The sequence below is a fragment of the Polypterus senegalus genome, chromosome 3, assembly GCF_016835505.1.
Source record: "Polypterus senegalus isolate Bchr_013 chromosome 3, ASM1683550v1, whole genome shotgun sequence".
Lineage (NCBI taxonomy): Eukaryota > Metazoa > Chordata > Cladistia > Polypteriformes > Polypteridae > Polypterus > Polypterus senegalus.
The window spans coordinates 56,179,117-56,199,710 of NC_053156.1; the positions used below are offsets into that span (position 1 = coordinate 56,179,117).

Here is a 20,594-nt window from a genome sequence, read left to right on the forward strand (position 1 = left end):
AAATAACTTACCATTTGCACACGTGTATGCTTACTATAACTGTGCGAATATGTGCTCCATGCTGGTCAATAGTCTCTACTGAAGCAAACTGATCTATAAACACAATAGTTGCTAGCTGTACCAAGTGGTAGGCTGGCATAGCTAATGTCTCACACTTAAGTTTTTACATTACTTGCAAATTTAATATGCAAAGGTTGAGAGTCATTGAGTGATGGAATAAAACAATATATTGAATCCTATGTACAAAATGTGCAATGCTTTGTCCCTTAATTCGACCCACAGAAGACAGGGTCCTCTTTACAACAATGGTAACAAATATAAATCTTTGCTGGCTGGCTCAATTTCTTGCATCATTTATGACATACTCTCCAACACAGTAGTTGATCATATTACAGTGAAACAGCAAGTCTCTATAATAATCATAACTTTTTTTTTGTTCTTGGACATCTATTCAATTCCTCACTACAGCCCTTGGGGGACATTTTCATTGTTGTAATCTTAACTACATTGCTAGAAACAGAAATTTATCTGAACCCCTCTGTCATGTTCCCTCATTCACTAAAATGTTGATTATTCAGACAAATATAAACGTCTAGAAGAACTAAAAAAAACTTCTGATCAAAATGCACAATAATTACATTCATTATGTACAGGGACATCATTCTCTTGATCAGGTATGATCAGCATTTCTTGTTTGTACCACAAGCATTCCCAATATTCTACTCCAAAAATATACTTTTTGTGGGTGGAATTTTCTGGCTAATGTACTGTCTAATTCCAAAATAATCATTTCATGGTTTAGAAAAGAAAAAACTTCTAGATTATATGAAATCCTAAGAGGACTACGGCTAGAATAGAAATAAGTAATACAGGGGAAATTTTGGAGGTTCTGTAAAGTATGTGAAGTCTTTTGTGGACTTCTGTACTTACCCACAAACTTCTGTGGAGTAGACCTTTTTCTTTTGGTGATGCTATTGGCGAGGCGATCAATGAAGGACATCCTTTCAGTGGATGAGTGAAGCATTGCATCAGGCATCAACTCAAGATCTCTCATGTCTTCTGTAGAAGGACATGAATATAATTAAGTAATTTGTTTTGCATTTCACTAAAAGGTGTTAGATTAACAAATATTGTATCTTTTAATAAGTAAAAACATGAAGGCTGCCCCTGAATATTAACACAAGTGAAGTCTGATGGGCTTAGAAAACAGTAACAAAGTGGGTGTAAAGAGTAGAACAAATGAGACATTGAGGTTTCAAAGAAAAACTAATAAGAAAATGAAAAAAAAAACAGCAGTGGAAAGCTAATTCAAACAGATCAGCTTTTATTTCAAAATTAAACAAAGGAGATACGATTACTCAAATTACCACATTAATACTGTATTCTTATTTCTCTTACAAACATCATCATTCAAGCAATAATGCAAAACACAATTATTTCATAAAGGTTAGAAGATGTTAAAAAATAAATTCTGTTTGAGAATTTACCAGTACGCCTTAACAACATTAAACTTGTAAGTGGAACTTAAAACTACAAATTGTGGAAATCAAAGGCCTAGCTAGCCAATTATTGGATAACTGTAATCTGGAATGGTCTGAAAGGTAATAAAAACCCTGAAACAATTATGTAAATTGTCACTGACATCAGACAACTGAATTGATACAATAGTATGAATAAAGCTCATACCAACAATCAGCTTAAAATGGTCTGAAAAAGTAAATGCACTTAAGCAGGATTCAGAAGATAAAGAAGAATGGAAAACTACACACAGTACTGTCCAGCCTCTATTTGTCAACATGATTATATGGCGTTTGCATGTGCAAAATACTGCGCAACGTGCAGCTCAGTAGCAGTACGCATAACGAAAGCGGAAGCAAAACAAAAGTCTTCCTGGAGGCATCCATATTGTTTTTCTGAATGTTTTACTGGAACACAATCACCCAGGTGTGACATCATTCCCAGTTCAGACATCCTAGTTCCAAGGTAAGTGGAGCACAGCAAGTCTCTTTCTCTTTGTCTGCTTGTTTAATGGCCATTTTATGGCATCACCCTTATAAGGCTTGTTACCCTTGTCAAGTTTCCCTTCCCTAACTGATTTGATCACACAAAATGACTGAGCACACTTAAAGAAATGGACACCTATAAATAATTAGATCTATTCACTGAATGACCCATACAATGAAAAAAATGAAACAACTGGAAAGGGATACAAAGATATTATTTCTTTACCATTTCTATTCAAAATACTTGGCACATACGGTACAGTATGTCACAAGAAAGCCTGGAGTTGTGAAACTCTGATGAAATAATGACAAAAATAAATACATCTAGTAAAGCCCCAAAATGGCCAAACACACAATATGCCAGAATGAACAATTAAATACCAATATTTCAATTAATCCAACTACAAGGTTACTTCAGCTTTTTGGATATAAATATTTTCATAGACAAAGAGCTTTGAACCAACCACTGTCTAAATGTAAACTGCTCAAACTTCTATTTTAAATTAACAGAAAAGTTCTCACTAGAGACAAACACCATGCTCCAATCAAAATAAATACATAAATAAAATAAAACAAAAAAACAACAAAAACTTTTAACTGATGCCTCTCAATTTAGAACTGTTCACAAAACCATTGATTACAATTAGGGTTTAACTGAAAGTCATAGTCCTAAAATGAAAACAATATGGGACAACACAGAATCTGATCATGTGGATTCCATGTTAGAATCACTATTAAGATTAAACCATTCAACATATAAAAATCTGGAGTGTTCTCTACTCAACATTCTCGAATACGTAGAGATTATATAATAATTGTATGAATATATCAGCTTGTGTACCTATTCAAATTTCAACTTATTTAATAGTTCTTTTACCTGATTAGATACATTTCCAATTATGGTGTTTTGTTGTTTGTACCATGTAATTTCTTTGCATTGTTGATAAGTGAAATAACAGTTAAAAATAATATGTGCATCGTAATTAATAAACTGTTACTAAATACTGTAAGATGAATAATTAGATATTCTCAAAATTATATATTATTGTAGCCCTGTCTTAAACTCTTTAATTCTGTTTATATGAAAAAATCAGAGCATAAACGTGTATACCACTGATTCATTTTCTTCTGCCTTTCTGATGCCGTTTGCTTTTTACCTCTAATTTTCAAATTAAAAATTAAATGTAGGTAATAAAAAAATAAAAATATTCACTTACTGAGATAATTATAAAACAATGATTCCATTGGTCATAATATAATTTATTAATTAGTTCAAACAACCACCGTAATTACCAATAAAACAAATTTCATTTGTTGACAAAATAACGTGTAACAATGTAAAAACAAACTTACCAACTGTTAGTGTTCATATGTAGCCAATCATACATGATAAGTATTGAATACAAATACTAACACTATGTTGTGTAATTTCACCAATGAATTCGTGGAATGTCGGGACCAGCACAATGAAGAAAATTTCACAAACACTATTAAATCACTTAACGTACTACTGTATATTTTAAGCACAAAACCAAAAAAAAGCAAAAAGTAAATTTAAAAAAAGCACAGCTCAAAACAATTTGCCTTAAGAAAGACAGCAACAACTACCTAAATGACGAAATATGAATTTGTTTAACAGATAAACCTGCTTCAACAGTATCACAGAATCAACTGTCAAGAAAGCATATTGAAATGCTGTCAGTCAATCAAAGTGGTGGGGGTAAATTCTAGAAAAATCCCTAGTTCTGGGTAAAAAAGGTAGACACAAATTTGATGCCCATAAAAACGGCAATCCTGTCAGGCAATAAACTTCTGTTATACTAGATGTGTCACAATGATCCATACCAAACGTTGGAAGTATACTTCCATATACTAACTATAGTTATTTTGTTAAGGGCATTGATGAGTGTCAATTTGCCAGTCTTTTGTAAAGCACCACATGCAAAGCATAAAAAATCTGGAACTTTCCTTATACCTGTTCAGGTAAAGTAGATACCACTTCTTTTTGTCCAATTATAATGAAACTTCATATCTGTGTGTTTTTTACAAAATTTCAATCACTTACCTTTGTTTATAATGCAAGTTTATATGGCAAAGAACTACTTCTGGTACAGTAATCCCTCCCTATATTGTGCTTCGACTTTGGCAGCTTCACTCTATCGCAGATTTTATATGTAAGCATATCTAAATATATAACACAGATTTTTTACTGCTTCATGGGTTCTGCGGACAATGGGTCTTTTTACTTCCTGTACATACTTCCTCAGTTGGTTTGCCCAGTTGATTTCATACAAGGGATGCTATTGGCGGATGGCTGAGAAGCTAACCAATCAGAGCACGCAGTTAAGTTCCTGTGTGCTGAATGGCTCAGCAACGGAGCGCTGAATTCGATTCCTGGGGCGTTAACCAGGAAGTCTCATCTCGCTCATTCAGCATCAACATGTTTCGCTGTGTAAAGAGTTAACTTTTGTGCTCTTTTGTGTTTATCTTTGTGCATAGTCAAGCCCTTCATTACGGCTCCAAACCGATCTGCTCCTGCTACTGCTTCAGGGGCCGTGCCCAAGCGCCAATGGAACATGTTAACAATTGCCGAAAAGGTAAACGTTTTGGATATGTTGAAGGAAGGGAAAAGCTACACCGCTGTAGGACGCCATTACGGCATCAATGAGGCTACCTTTCTTTTTATTTAAAAAGTAGAAAAGGAATATAAGATCTACGACCGCAGTGTTCTTTTAAACAGGGTGCAAAACGAGTTGTAAGTGGATGTAATAAGGCAGTAGTCTGGATGGAATCTGCTTTAGGGATTTGGATTGAAGACTGCCGGAAGAAGAACAACGGCGGTGCTACACATTCGCCTGAAGAGGCTCCTTTAAAATAGCTGTAACGCTTTCCTTTGTTGTGCAGTAAAACTAAACTCATTATTATCGGACAAGTCATCTTGTCATTGTTGGTGAGTAACCATAATTAATTTATTCTACTTACAGTACTTAGTACATGTACGTACGTTTATTGTCACTGAACACACATTTACTGTATACAATTTTTCTTGCATTGTATGTATTTATTGCGGGTGGCCTGTCTATCGTAATGGCTGTAACATATGCGATATTGGAGACACTCGATATCTTTAAAATAATATTTAGGTTTTACTGTATATAAACTGTGTGTTTACATACATAATTTCAATGAATCTTACCTAATATCTAAGAGAATACAAAGGGTTTATGCTGTATAACTGTGTGGTGAATATTTATAAACAGTGTGGGAGAGTTTATAAGGGCTTAAAATACATAAAAATAACCATACAAACATATGGTTTCTACTTTGCGGATTTTCACCTAGCGAGGGTTGAATTGGGGGTTGGGTTGGACGGGGCGTGGTCTGGAACGCAACCCCCGCGATCGAGGAGGGATTACTATAAACCAATTAAACTTAAATTTCAAATCTGATTGTTTTTTGTGGTCAGTAAAATACTACTTCCAGTCACCTGATCAAGGTCAAATTTTATATTTAATGACAAGTAATGATCATACAAAATTTAAATGATTTACCTCTAGTTATATAATAGTAATGCAGGTTGCAATGTATTGGCATTCCTAAAGTTAAGTTCTGGGTTCAAAAATGGCAAAAATTAAACAGCTCTGTCAAGAAACATGTCAGTTTATGTGTTTATTTTTTGTGGAATGCAGGTTATTCCATGCAACAGATTGCCAAGAAACCAGGATAAAAAAAGAAGGGGTCCACATCCATAACTGCATTAGGCTCATACACATCAGAATCTGTAGTTTGAGAAACAAACATCTTACAGGTTCTGAGTTAGCTCCTTTTTAACCTCCTTGGTGTTAATCACGAGTGTGACCTGGGCTCGAAACCTAATGTAATTACAGTTATATCTGAGTCAGAACTTTGGGTGACGTTTAATGATCCGCTTGACAGCGCAAAGCCTGAATAACTCCCAGCACAGCATTCTGCTTCCATCTAGTGGATAAAACAACATTATGCTGAAAAAAATCATGAATATTTCTATGTGTTTTGGTAATGTACTAAGGTAACCGATCAATATTCATGAGTGGGGTAGAGCCTTCAAACAAAACACAATAATGTGTAAATAAGAAGCTGTAATTCCAGTTTTAGAACAAACTAAACCATTATTAGAATTAAGAGAAAATTATGACAATGTGAATTTGACATTAGACATTGAAACAGAGAGTGACACTGATGTACGACAGAATCACTGTGATATGCCCAGAGAATTTTGTCATCCGAGGTTCACTCTTGTGCAAGTTGCTGCAAAGTAAAAAGGACAAGAAAGCCTTCTAAGAACTGTTTACATTGCAGCAACTGTCGACTCATGTCAAGGGAAATATGGAAGTCAATAAGCCTTGAACTGTGCCAGCCGTCAATAACATATGGGTCGTATCAATTATGCAGATCAGGCACTGACATTCTACTCTCTTGTGCTCAAGTAAAAGAAAAAAATATTATAAGAAAAGTATGCAAAGAAACACTCTTTTACTGTCCCAATTGCAACGTTGGGGGGTGTGTTGGTAATTGTTTCAAAACATGTCACACGAAGGATGTGCAGTAAATCAGCATCAGTACAGCAATGAACACTAGACATACCTTTACTGTATATATGTTGATGTTTTGATATTTACACATTCCTGTTACATATAATGACATTTTTTCTTGTTGAAAAAAACTAAATTGTTTTTCCAGGGGTAAACATAATAGAGAACAGAGAAAGTTGACTCCAGGATGTTAACCATAACATGTTTTTCCAGTCAAATTCTGCCCAACGTCAGAGTTGTTTTGTTCATTTTAACCTTTTCTTTTTATTAGCCAGTTTTGCAAATGGCTTTTTCTTTGAAACTCTGCCTTTTAAGTTAGCATCTTGGAGTTGTCTTTTTATTACCGCAGATGACAATGTATTTGGCATGACAATGGTATTTGACATTTATTTAAAACAAAAGCCAAATAAGGACATGTAAGACACTTGTTTCTCAAACTATAGATTCTGATGTTCATATCCTCTTATGCAGTTGTGCATCTGGGCGTTACCCTTCCTTTTTTGTTCTGGTTAGATCCAGTTTACCTTTTTTGCAAGACAGCAATAGACATATTTGTATGAAATCTTCAGCTTCTTCATAATCTGTCAAATAGAATAACCTTCAGACACCATGTTTCTTGAGAAAGCTGTTCTATTGAGGCCATATTTGAACCTTGAATGGAACTTTAGAATTGCTAGTAACTTGAAACCCAAGTCAAAAAAATAACAAATTTCAGCAGTGCTAATGCAATTAGAAAGGTTGCTCCAATTACTAATTAACATGTAAAATGGCTAACAGAAGACAAACTAAAGGAGTTGACCATTAGGGCACTGAAAAAATGGATGATGAAAATGACATTATTCAAGCAGTAATAGACAGTACCAACAAAAGTAATATGTCTTGGATGTATTTTTAAATCAATTAAATGGTATTATGCCAAAAATTTCTAGTGTGTCCAAACTTTTGACTGGTACTGTATGTATACACACATATACAAAAATGTAGAAGAGAAATTAGATACTCTTACAAATTTGAAAAACGCATGCATGCTACATGGAATTACAGCTTCAGAAAAATGCTGTTCACTTGAATTACTTCTGCTCACTGCGAAAAAAGACTGATAATGATAATAAAAAAATGGATTTGGTACCTATTTCTGAACATTATTTGACATTACATTATCTTGTGAAATAGGATTGAAAGATGCATTAATTCCCTTATACTATAGTGACTGGACAATATACACCAATACCCATTTCTTTAATTAACAGCAGATTCTCATCACAGCAGACAGAAGATAGGATAATTTCCATGTCTACTTATATTTCCCTTGAAAGCAGAGCTTGAAAAGATGCTTGCAGAGCTGGATACTAGACAAAGTAAAGGTATGTCTAGAAATTTCCTATCCTATTTCCAACATATCATCTATTTGAATACTAATCACAAATGCCATAAAAAGACATCAGGTGGGATGAGTGTGACATGGTGCCCTAAGGCTCTTTAATTTCTACTTAATTAAGTAATTTTATGCATGTAGAGCTGATGAATTCACAGTGTAATATCAGATTGTCTATAGTTTTAAATTAAGTGAAACCTTCAAATGGTAAAAAGTGCAATATGTAAGGTAGAACAGACATCTAAAAATAAAGAAGAGGCCTATGTTTTATACACTCACCTAAAGGATTATTAGGAACACCATACTAATACGGTGTTGGACCCCCTTTCGCCTTCAGAACTGCCTTAATTCTACGTGGCATTGATTCAACAAGGTGCTGAAAGCATTCTTTACAAATGTTGGCCCATGTTGATAGGATAGCACCTTGCAGGTGATGGAGATTTGTGGGATGCACATCCAGGGCACGAAGCTCCCATTCCACCACATCCCAAAGATGCTCTATTGGGTTGAGATCTGGTGACTGTGGGGGCCATTTTAGTACAGTGAACTCATTGTCATGTTCAAGAAACCAATTTGAAATGATTCGAGCTTTGTGACATGGTGCATTATCCTGCTGGAAGTAGCCATCAGAGGATGGGTGCATGGTGGTCATGAAGGGATGGACATGGTCAGAAACAATGCTCAGGTAGCCCGTGGCATTTAAACGATGCCGAATTGGCACTAAGGGGCCTAAAGTGTGCCAAGAAAACATCCCCCACACCATTACACCACCACCACCACCAGCCTGCATAGTGGTAACAAGGCATGATGGATCCATGTTCTCATTCTGTTTACGCCAAATTCTGACTCTACCATGTGAATGTCTCAACAGAAATTGAGACTCATCAGACCAGGCAACATTTTTCCAGTCTTCAACTGTCCAATTTTGGTGAGCTTGTGCAAATTGTAGCCTCTTTTTCCTATTTGTAGTGGAGATGAGTGGTACCGTGGGTCTTCTGCTGTTGTAGCTCATCCGCCTCAAGGTTGTGCGTGTTGTGGCTTCACAAATGCTTTGCTGCATACCTCGGTTGTAACGAGTGGTTATTTCAGTCAAAGTTGCTCTTCTATCAGCTTGAATCAGTCGGCCCATTCTCCTCTGACCTCTAGCATCAACAAGGCATTTTACCACAGGACTGCCGCATACTGGATATTTTTCCCTTTTCACACCATTCTTTGTAAACCCTAGAAATGGTTGTGCGTGAAAATCCCAGTAACTGAGCAGATTGTGAAATACTCAGACCGGCCCGTCTGGCACCAACAACTTAACAACTGCTTAAATCACCTTTCTTTCCCATTCTGACATTCAGTTTGGAGTTCAGGAGATTGTCTTGACCAAGACCACACCCCTAAATGCATTGAAGCAACTGCCATGTGATTGGTTGATTAGATAATTGCATTAATGAGAAATTGAACAGGTGTTCCTAATAATCCTTTAGGTGAGTGTATATAAATTAGCAAAAACATCACATGCTGTTTAAAACATGGACAGGTAAGATTTTTAATGCATAACTACCAGTAGTTCAAGTATATCACAATTAAATAAACCGCTGAATTTTGTATAATCTCCGAAGAAGGAATTACATTCTGTTTACATTTTTTTTAATGTCAGCTTATATAGTGAGTAAAAACAACCAACATTAAAATGTCACAAACTACAAAGACACAGACAAAAAGAATAAAGGAAAGCAGCCAGTCAAGATTTGTGAATATGGTGGTGGATTAAACAAAAGTAGACTACAAATAATTAACAGACCACTAGAGGAGTTTCAATCATCTTAGGTAACAATATCTCTGTATTAGTAGTGGTTCAAATATCAATATGCTAATAATTGTTTATATTATTTAAATCCATGTAAACACTTTTCAAAATGAGTATTAAGGACTTTGTACTGCTAAACATTTCATATTGTGCCTAATAAACCAGATAACTATCACCACATCATTATTGTACTACAAATCTGTACTCATGTGACCATTCTTACCCTGGGGCTGCCCAGTAGGAGGTGGCTGCTGTGGGTCTAAGCTCTGCAAATAGCTATGACAACGTTCCCTGTGCTCTTCCAGTGTGCTTTGCTGCTTGTAGCTACGACCACAATAACTGCATTTGTAGGGCTTCCCAACTGTTGGAGATGACACTGAGGAAAAGGAAAGATCATGTTAGACCACATGTTATTTTAAGTAAGCAGCAAAATCCTACAGCAGCTAATTCTTAAATGTTTGCACAATCACTCTCTGCCAATTTCCCCCAACTACTAAATATTGTATCCTCACACCAATAGTTTACTTCTTCAGGAAACTTCTTCCACTATGTCCCACTATTTACTGCATTTCCAAAGTGTATGGGTTTAAAACCCATCATGTAACATTTAAAAGCCTCCAAGACAACTCCAACTATCACTCAAATATCATATCTCTATGTACCTGTTAAATTTTGTAAAGCAGAAAATTGTAATATGATGAAGTTAGCAAATTCTTTGTTACTGCTCTATCTTCAAAAGGAAACAAAAGTAAAGCTTAATCCCTTACTAAGGAAAAAGTTAGACATACAATGCTCTTTTTTCAAAGTGGGAACAATCTATATTTTTTTTATTTTTTGCAGAATAGAATACATTTTAATTGTATCACTTATAACGTTATCTATTTCACTCAATTAGATGTTCTATTTGCACAGTACTAATTCTTTTTCTACTTTCCTCTTAATTAATCGGGGCAATCAAAGAGCAAAATGCATCTAAGATCAAAGTTGTACACAATAAAATCTATTATATTCTGAAGAATAGAATTGATTGATCTCTAATAATATAACAATTGCCACTCTAAAATATTGGAAAGTACAGGCTCTTTTTAAGGTAAACAAAATTAAGTGTCAAGTAATGAATTATACTATACCATCTCTTTCTGAGGGAGAATGCTCCATTTGCGATAAGACTGAGAAGGTTTAGCTTAAACTTCAATACCATCCAAAACAAAATTAAAAAGAGATGTACAGCAAAGCATACATCAAGGGCAAAGCCAAAATATGCAGCAAAATTTGGCTTGTACAATATCAGATTACAGTTCTCTCAGGCTGGGTCACCTCAGTTAGATTTACACTTGCACATCTTTCTAAAACTGACTACACAATTCATAAATGTGTTTGTCCCAGCTTTGCTCGACTACAGTTGGTCTCACTATGTAGTGCTCTCTAACATCGACTAACTTTTTCAAAGGCTTTGGGCCTTCAGATTCCATTGATTGTGATCCTGTCCTTCAACGCACAAAAGTACCGGTCCCGGGACATAACAGCGTTTTAAAAATGTTACAGTAATGTGTGCATGCCCATCTTCCATGCATCTCGACATACTACCCATCAAATGAAACTTCAAAGTCTCGTCTTACCGATGATATAAACCATTTTGACACACAACAACCACAGCACTGACACTAAAGCCTTTTTTACAGAGACGTACATACTTTTAAGAGTTGACTTTCCCTACCTTTGAAGACCCCCTGCAAGTCAAACATCAATTTTTCCGAGCAGTATTGATCCCATTCTCTCCGTAAGGCTACAGCGAATATAATCCAGTAAAACGATTAGGTCCAAAACACACGATATATCCTCAAAGGGACAAAAACTCCAGAAAACGTTTCATAACTTGAGACTAGCTACGTAATTTTTTTCCATTTCTATTGATCATATCAGACGTAATTTGTTTCTGTCGGCGATAACCATGCTACCGCATGTAACACGGAAGTGTTAGCTTCTGATCGACACCTAAGTTGGCCAATTACGACGGGTCTGGGGTTGACTGGCACCTCGTATAGCCAACGAGTGTCACAGACAGCTGAACGATGACGTACAACTCCAAACCCTGGTAGAATCTACCAGTTTGATTGGACACTGTGACTGACACTCAAAACTTACAGCCAATGAGCAGCCGAGCATTTTGATATGTAACTTGCCATACTAACTTGTAAACAAACGATGAGCTGCGAAGGTGGCATTTGTGCCAGTCTGCAGAGTTGGTGCGTGGTTGTTTATTGTGATTTCGCCAAGTTTTTTCGCATTTTAAATATGAATAAAAGTAGAAGTTTAAACGTAAATACACTCTCGATTAAATAATAGATGCATGTACGCGGCGTGAAAGTATTCAACCGGCCCAGGAGACTCTAATGGCAGAGAGCGACATGTGCCACGCCTTGTGCTTTCTGCTTGCTAGTGATTGCTGCCATCAAGTGGCACATGGAAAAACGCTGAGCTGTGTTGTAACAGTTTGTAAAAGAAATGTATATAGTTTGTGTGCATTTTATAAAAAAAAAGTAAAAAATATAAATATATTTTTGGCCCATAAGACTTGTATTGACTATTTTACATAGAAATGTGTATTTTTTATTGTTTTTATTATTTTTATAACTAATAGAGTGACACTGTGTGTAGATATAGATTCCTTTAGGTGTAAGCTTTCAGTAGAGCCCTCATTGATATATGTGGGTTGAAGCATTCAAAAGTTATTACACTTTTCCATATGTTCCAAAATGTGGATAATGGTCCCTCTAAAAGCCCTGGGCATGCCCACATAAAACTGGTGTAAAAATGTCATTTTTACAGGTATTCTTTTCAAATTTGAAATGTGAGTAGTCAACAAGTTATTCTGTTGGTACATAGTGTGTTTCTGTCCCCACCTACCTACTGCAGCTTTATTTTCCTTTATTTTCATAAAAAAAACTTAGGCGAGAACAAAAAAATTCGTTTTTTTTGTGAGTTCTAATGTGCATAACTTTTGATCAGTCACACCTACAGTGATTCTGACTACTAAGGGTGAAACTAGAGAATGTTACCTTTACAAAGAGACCAAACATGTGTTTATACTCCAGATAGTTCAATAACAGCAATGATTCTAATTTGGAGAGGTCGAATTACAAGCGATTTAGCAAAAATGACCCCGCTTGATAAGGGGTTAACTAATGAAAACTGGAGAAGAGTCAAAAAGGCAGCATAAATACACAATATACTGTGTAATTATTCTAACACAAATTTTATGTATACTATGTATCATAACATAAGAGATAGCTCACAACAATACTATGCATCCAGGAACTCTTTGATGGTGCTCCTGTCCACAATGTTATGAGCATATTTAATGAAATTATGCAAACAAGTAATGTCAGAATGCAATTTATATTAGTCTCCATATTGATAAAACAACGAAACAGGGGCTATTCAAGCTTTACAGGTACATATAAAAAAAAATGGGGAAGAATTCAATGCAGTAGAATACTGCAGTATTTTCATTACAATATATTAGCAATAAATTGAGAAAAATTGTTATGAATTTTTTTGGGAATTTATAGGCAATGCATTTTATAGGTGGTTGCACATATAAATGCATTGCTTTTAAATTCCTATAGATGATGCAGCTCCATTGTTTGTACTGCTGATAGGATTCGAAGTGTTCTGTCTATATTTAAATTGACTGAATTAGGTCATTTTGGATTTCACAAGGGAGGAAAAATAAACTTGATATGAACCATGCAATTCTCAAACACTGTGATATGAAGGTCAAATACTATGGCGACACTACAAACTAAGTCCACCTCTCTTCTTCGTCTACTCAGAGCACTTGAAGACTCATTAAAAATAATCTTTGAATTCCATGATGTTAAAGGTAGTGGAGCACACACCTTTCCTTATATATCTGGTTTTGCCTGTCACACAAAGGGATATATGAATTTTAATATGACAAAACTTTCTCAAACCTGGTTAATCTGATTTATGGTTACATATGGCTGGGGCCAATCCTTGCACCAATGGGCTTAAAGTGGGAACAACTCATGGATACTGCGCCATACTCTCACAAAGCAAACTTATGCACACACCAATACATATTGAGAGTCAATTTTGAAATAAAAATTAAACCAGTGCACATCTTTTGGGATGAAACTAGTGTAACCAGAGGTAAAACCATGCAGACGCAAGGAGAGAAGGCAAAGTCCACAGAATGATTGTACATGGACTTCAAAACCAGGATAAAGGATAAATGAGGCAACAGCCCCTACCAATGTGTTATCTTGCCACCTTCTGTGACAATTATGCATAGAAGAAACCTTAGCTAAAATGATGTGATCATTCAGGTGCAGTGTTCACACGTGTCTTGTGGGTGTTTTGTTTGCTGCTGTCTCGAGTACTCAATATACTGCAAATATGATAAAAAAATGCTATGCCTTCAATTGGCTTTCAGTGTACACATGAAAGAAACTTAATGTAATATTGATATGAAATTACTCGAGCAAAAATCAGTATTTTTTTAGCAGAGGATTCAAATAATAATAGAAACGAGGAATCTACCATAGCTAGACAACAAAAACAGATTTCAATTTCAAAACATAAGGTGGGCACAGTTTTTAGCATAGAAACACCAAACTCTGGATTGATCAGTACTGAGCACCACTGGTTGTGGACTCACTAAAGTTTGTTCTTGTTTGAACTTTTGCCAAGGATAACCATATTGCTTTTTAATTATTTTAGTAAATCTATTGTGAACATAATTTTGACTTCTCTGCATCAGCTATCCAGGAATTGTTTTTTTTTTCTCTCTGTGTTGCGGATTAATTATTGCCTATGAAGTCCTCCAGCAACAAAGGCCTGTGAATCCATTTACTCAAAGAGTAATCCTCTTGTTGGATCTGAGCAGCAAAATATAGCCAGGAGTATAACTGGGAGTGGGTGCCACAAAAAAGAGTAGAAGCATGAGAGACCACACATAAAAGCAATGTTTTCTTCAGCAAGACAGATAAAAGAGTTAACTGATCACTCACTCTCAGTAGAGATAAATTATGGTAGCAAGGCATGACCACCGGTGGAAATATCAAAAACTGTAACTGCATATAACACTGCTATAAGTGCCTATAAGCTGCTCTATTGTGAGGGTACTTTAATTTCACTTCATAATTACAATACTTCTTCCTCTGCATCAATCTAATCTAGAGCATACTTTTATAATTTAGAAAATTGTAAAAATCAAAAACTGACTAATAAAATGGGTGATGAAACATAAATAGCATACATTGTATAAAAAACTGGCCCGAAACTCCATGAAATTAAATGTGCAGTTCCTCATCACTCTGTTATAATGTACCTTTAAGAATCAATGATTCACACTTTAAATAATGTGTAAGCATAAACCAACATTTTACCATAACTTCATTGTCCACAAAAATGGATATAAGAATTTTACTGTCAAATGATCAATATGTCTTTCTAGAAGTACACTGTCTATTCATCAATATGCAATGGTGTATTTGAGCTGCATTTAAAATTCTCAGGTTTGCACTGACTTTGATTGTGGGTGTATGTGTCAATGTAATGCATGATTAATTGGAGTCTGTCCAGGGTTGGCTCCTGCAAAGCATAAAGTGTGAGGCATTTGAGTGAACAAGTAGTTTTATTAGCATGAACTTGTTTATTAAGTGCCACTATATAATTAAAACAATCATAATTAGCATAACATATGAAAGAAATAAAACAGGAGAAATTCTGTAATTGTAAAAAAAAATAAAAACCAAGACAACTAGTTTTGAACCAGAATATGAAAGCTATTTGTCCATCTATTTTCATTCATCAAGTATTGCTGATCTTCTTAATTAATCTACCCACTTCTGACCTGTTGTTTAGGGTTCAATGAGGCTAGAATTTACATTGGGAACACAAAGTTGCAAATATGAATAATATGGCAGTTTATTACAGGATATATCTGTATGCACACCCAAGTTCACAAACACTGGGGGGATTTTATAGTTGCCAAGTAACCCAATACTCTTGCAAATGGAATGTAAGAAGAAATAGAGAATGCTTGCACACATGCACTGTATAATTACAGGGAAGGTAGTAAGGTAGCAAAACTCACTGTAACATAACCACTTAGCAGGTGATCAGATTTAAATGATAGCTGAACAAATCAAGTTTGTATTAAATGATGTTAAAAAAACAAACAAAACCAGACAAATAAGTCACCATGTAAACTTGAAACATTTGACGAAACACAATTAAAGAAGGAATGGAAAAAAATATTCTCTTATATAATAATAGAGTAAGAGAATAATTTAATAAAGAATAATTTTAGACACATTCGTTTACAACAAAATTAATCATATTTAAATAACATACACAGAAAAAGTAATATTAATTTTTCTTTATTTGATATGAATTCAGTTATTTGAGTGTAGTATTTTACAGTGATTTCAGCAGCTTGAACAAGAAGCGGAATTACAGACCAGTATATGTGAGAATTATTTTGTTACTAGTTTGCATCTAGGGGCGGCACGGTGGCGCAGTGGTAGCGCTGCTGCCTCGCAGTTAGGAGACCCGGGTTTGCTTCCCAGGTCCTCCCTGCGTGGAGTTTGCATGTTCTCCCCGTGTCTGCGTGGGTTTCCTCCGGGCGCTCCGGTTTCCTCCCACAATCCAAAGACATGCAGGTTAGGTGGATTGGCGATTCTAAATTGGTCCTAGTGTGTGCTTGGTGTGTTTGTGTGTGTCCTGTGGTGGGTTGGCACCCTGCCCAGGATTGGTTCCTGCCTTGTGCCCTGTGTTGGCTGGGATTGGCTCCAGCAGACCCCCGTGACCCTGTATTCGGATTCAGCGGGTTAGATAATGGATGGATGGATGGATGGATAGTTTGCATCTAATAGATAAAGGGAAAACTGCTTTAGTGAGAAATAAGACGCCAGGTTGACTAAACTACAATATAACTGCCATCATTAATTAAAACATATTGTTAATGTTTTGTTTGTTAACAACGAAACTTGAGACATATACAATAAACAATTCTGCATTACTCTGCACACGTGACAATTATCTTGAATTAGTAAAGAATTAGTATATTCCGAAATATCCACAGTATTTTATTTTTGTCTTTTGTTCTCCACAAAAATATTTCATATTTCATTGGCCTTTATATTTTTATATGTGAAAAGGTATTTTTGTTGCTAGAGCACACAAGTTATTCAATGGGTTATCAACAAGTACTAGGGTGTTGTACCGTGTTAGCAATTATGAATGTAGTGAAAAGTCAAGCAAAATGACACCTTTTATTGGCTAACTAAAAACATTATAATATGCAAGCTTTAAAGTTGTATTACATCTTGCCTAAAGAAGCTTGCACATTGTAATCTTTTTAGTCAGCCAATAAAAGGTGTCATTTTGCTTGACTTTTCACTACAATGGGTTATCAATAAATTTAAAAACATGAGTTAGTTTAGGTATCAGCACCAATAATATAGTCCAATCATATTTTAAAGGATACTGGAACATAAAAGCACCTCTAAAGATGATTTTGTGGTGAAGCAAAAATCTTATTTTTTAAGGCACTACTGTACATACAGCACAGCTAATAAAGGGCTTTTGTAAACCAGCATTTAAGTTGGGCCAGAATGCAGTTTTGGGAAATGGCCGCACCAAATTACTTAGGACATATAGAGCCCCTCTTCTTCCTGTAATACTATATCCATTCCATTTCTAAACCAAGCCCACTTATCTAGTTCAGAGTCATAATAGGCATGTGCCTATAAGCAGTTTCTGAACAGCCGTCAGAATATCAGAATACAGTGATCCCTCGCTATATCGAGCTTCAACTTTCGCGGCTTAACTCTATCGCGGATTTTAAATGTAAGCACATCTAAATATATATCACAGATTTTTTGCTGGTTCGTGGATTTCTGCGGACAATGGGTCTTTTAATTTATGGTACATGCTTCCTCAGTTGCTTTGCCCAGTTGATTTCATACAAGGGACGCTATTGCAAGATCGCTGAGAAGCTACCCAATCAGAGCACGTATTACATATTAAATAAAACTCCTCAATGATATACAATATGCTTCCCATGCGGTGCCTCGCATACTTGAAAGCCCAAACAGCACGTACTGATTTTTGATTGTTTGCTTGTCTCTGTCTCTCTCTCTCTCTCTCTCTGACATTCTCTGCTTGTGACGGAGGGGGTGTTCGCAGAGGGGGCTTTCGCACACTGGCCTAGAGGATACGGATGCTCATCTAAAAAATGCCGAAAGACTACCTTCACATTGCTGCCTTCCTTGTAGCTGCTTTGTCCGGTGGTGCCTCGCATACTTAAAAGCCCAAACAGCCCTATTGATTTTTGATTGTTTGCTTTTCTCACTCTCTGACATTCTCTGCTCCTGACGCACACTCCTTTGAAGAGGAAGATAAGTTTGCATTCTTTTAATTGTGAGACGGAACTGTCATCTCTGTCTTGTCATGGAGCACAGTTTAAACATTTGACTAAAGGGTGTTATTTCATGTCTAGAGGGCTCTAACAATGTTAGAAAATGTACTTAGAAAGTCGTAAACAGGTTTTCTATGCTCTAACTGCGAAAATATTCGATTTATAAATAAAGAATCCTACTTCGCGGAAATTCATTTATCGCGGCAGAGTCTGGAACGGATTAACCACGATAAACGAGGGTTGACTGTACTAGGAACTTCATGCACTCTGAATGATGGACAGATGGTGCCAATAACCAAATGTAATGCTAGGAACAGTGTGGCAAACCTTTTCAGAAGAGTATGGCACAACACTGGAGCAACTTCTAAAGAATGACAGTGCCACATCATTTCATTTGTTTTATCAGTTTACTGTATATACATTTAATAGTTATACCCACAAGAAGCCAGTTCAGGACAGCTATTTTTATATTTTATAATTATCTACAACTTTTTAATAATATTGATTTTAAAACACATATCCATTTACCACTGCTTAGAAAATCACTTTCACTCAGGAGATTTGTTTTCAAAGTGGAAAAAAACTAGCTTCTTTTACTATCTGATCTGGGAGTTACTTTTTCTTCTATCTTTGGGTGATGTCAGGAAGCACAAAAAATACCAACTAAAAACAACTTTTAATGTTGATTTCATGTTCAATTTAGAAGCATTATCCATGACTACTTACCAAAGGAGAACAAAACTATGAGATACCTGTTCAGAAAAATGAGGTAAATTACAGTCTTTGAGGCTTTATGAGCTGCATTACTTCCACCGGCCTTGTGTGGCTCACTCAAGTTGCCTTTGCATTCATTAAATGGCATTAACTGGACATTTCCCTATCTCGAGTGATGACCTTCTTTTCTAGAATTGTTGCCAGTCTCTGTGACACCTGTGAAGTTTTATCATGAAGTCCCAATCTCTAATGAACCCATATTGTGTTACACTATATATAAAAAATGTCTTATATTTTTCTCCTAGCTAACTGGCTGTTGTTTGACAGGTTCCATATCCTTTAGCAACCACTTGTGTGATGTTGGCATATTAAAAATGGGCATTTGTTGCCATTTTCCTGGAATAAGATCTTAGTTGTACTGAGCATATTCACAGCTAACAATTTTAAATGCAAGATTCCTGTTTTGTAGTTTTGGAGAATTATCACAAACATTCACTGTGTTTCTATAATATAGAAGTATTAAGATAAACATCACTGATAATAGAGTTTAATGATGGTTCTATAGTGGGTGATTAATTGGTCTAAGACAGTGCTTCCCAAACTTGGTCCTGAGGACCTACTGTGGCTGCAGGTTTTTGTTCCAACCAGTTTCTATTTTTAATTGGACTCCTGGTCTAATTAACTGAACTGTTATTTCCCAAGTTCTGTGTTTTGGGAACAATTTAGAAAACTAAGTTTGTTATTAAAAAAAAAAAAAGTACCAAGCAATTATATGGGAATAATGTATTTTGTTTCTTTTTAACAATATTTTCATTTTCATTCTATTTTTCCAGGTGTTCTAACTATTTAATTAATCCATTATTTACTAATTAGTGGGATTGATGCTAAAGTAGTTGCAGCCTTTGATTATTCAGTATTGTTTGCCTGGGTGTCTGCTTTGCTCGTTTTTAAATGTCATTAATAAGATACAACGAAGTGGGAAAAACTGCACAGAGAAAGGGCAAACTATAATGAAGTCAACAAAGACAGTTAAGCATTTAAATCTATAGCAAAAATAGAAATATTTCTAAATGTCTTATAAATGTATAAATCATGCTGTGGTGCTTTTCTGAATGTAGAATAAGAGGAAAAAATACAGCTAATTAAATGAGATCAGTGTTAACAGTTGTTGTCACCAATTATGAATCTGGTTGGAACAAAAACCTGTAGCCATAGTGGGTCTCCAGGACCAAGTTTAAGAAGCACTGGTCTAAGAAATATTATCTGCGCACCAGATTGTTACCCAGGCACATGCACTTTGAGGTTTACTTTCTTGCCCTTCCTAACCTGCTTAACAAGCGTCGCTGGCAGCTGCATTACAATTTACAAAAACAGAATTTAAAAGTGTACTTTCTTAGCTGGAGGTTAGCAGTTAAACAGATATTATGTGAGGTGCAAACATGGCTAAAGCAAACTAAAAGATTAACATGTGTGGTGGAATCAGTTTTGCAATAAGAAGATGTGACTGTTGATTAAATGTTGAGCATGGTTGTATGTATATAAAGTGCAAAAACACGCACAATGCAATGTCTGAAAAATGACCCACATCCAGAAATTAGTACAATTAAAGATATAAAAAAAAAGTCACAACACCAAAATTGGAGCTAATATATGGGACTGTGCTTAGAATGTCACTTCACCT

At 35.6% G+C, this 20,594-nt stretch overlaps 1 protein-coding gene across 4 annotated transcripts in view; it reads right to left on the minus strand.

Annotated features, from left to right (window-relative positions):
* Positions 1-20,594, minus strand: part of ikzf4 (IKAROS family zinc finger 4) — a 109,061-nt gene that overhangs the window by 11,880 nt on the left and 76,587 nt on the right. For 3 of the 4 annotated variants that reach the window (XM_039747248.1, XM_039747250.1, XM_039747251.1), the window contains 2 exons: positions 9,971-10,123; positions 931-1,059 (listed from right to left, as the gene is read on the minus strand). In XM_039747248.1, coding sequence (XP_039603182.1) covers positions 931-1,059; positions 9,971-10,123 — 282 coding nt within the window. The remainder of the gene's footprint in view (positions 1-930; positions 1,060-9,970; positions 10,124-20,594) is intronic. The other variant, XM_039747249.1, reaches the window with a different exon arrangement.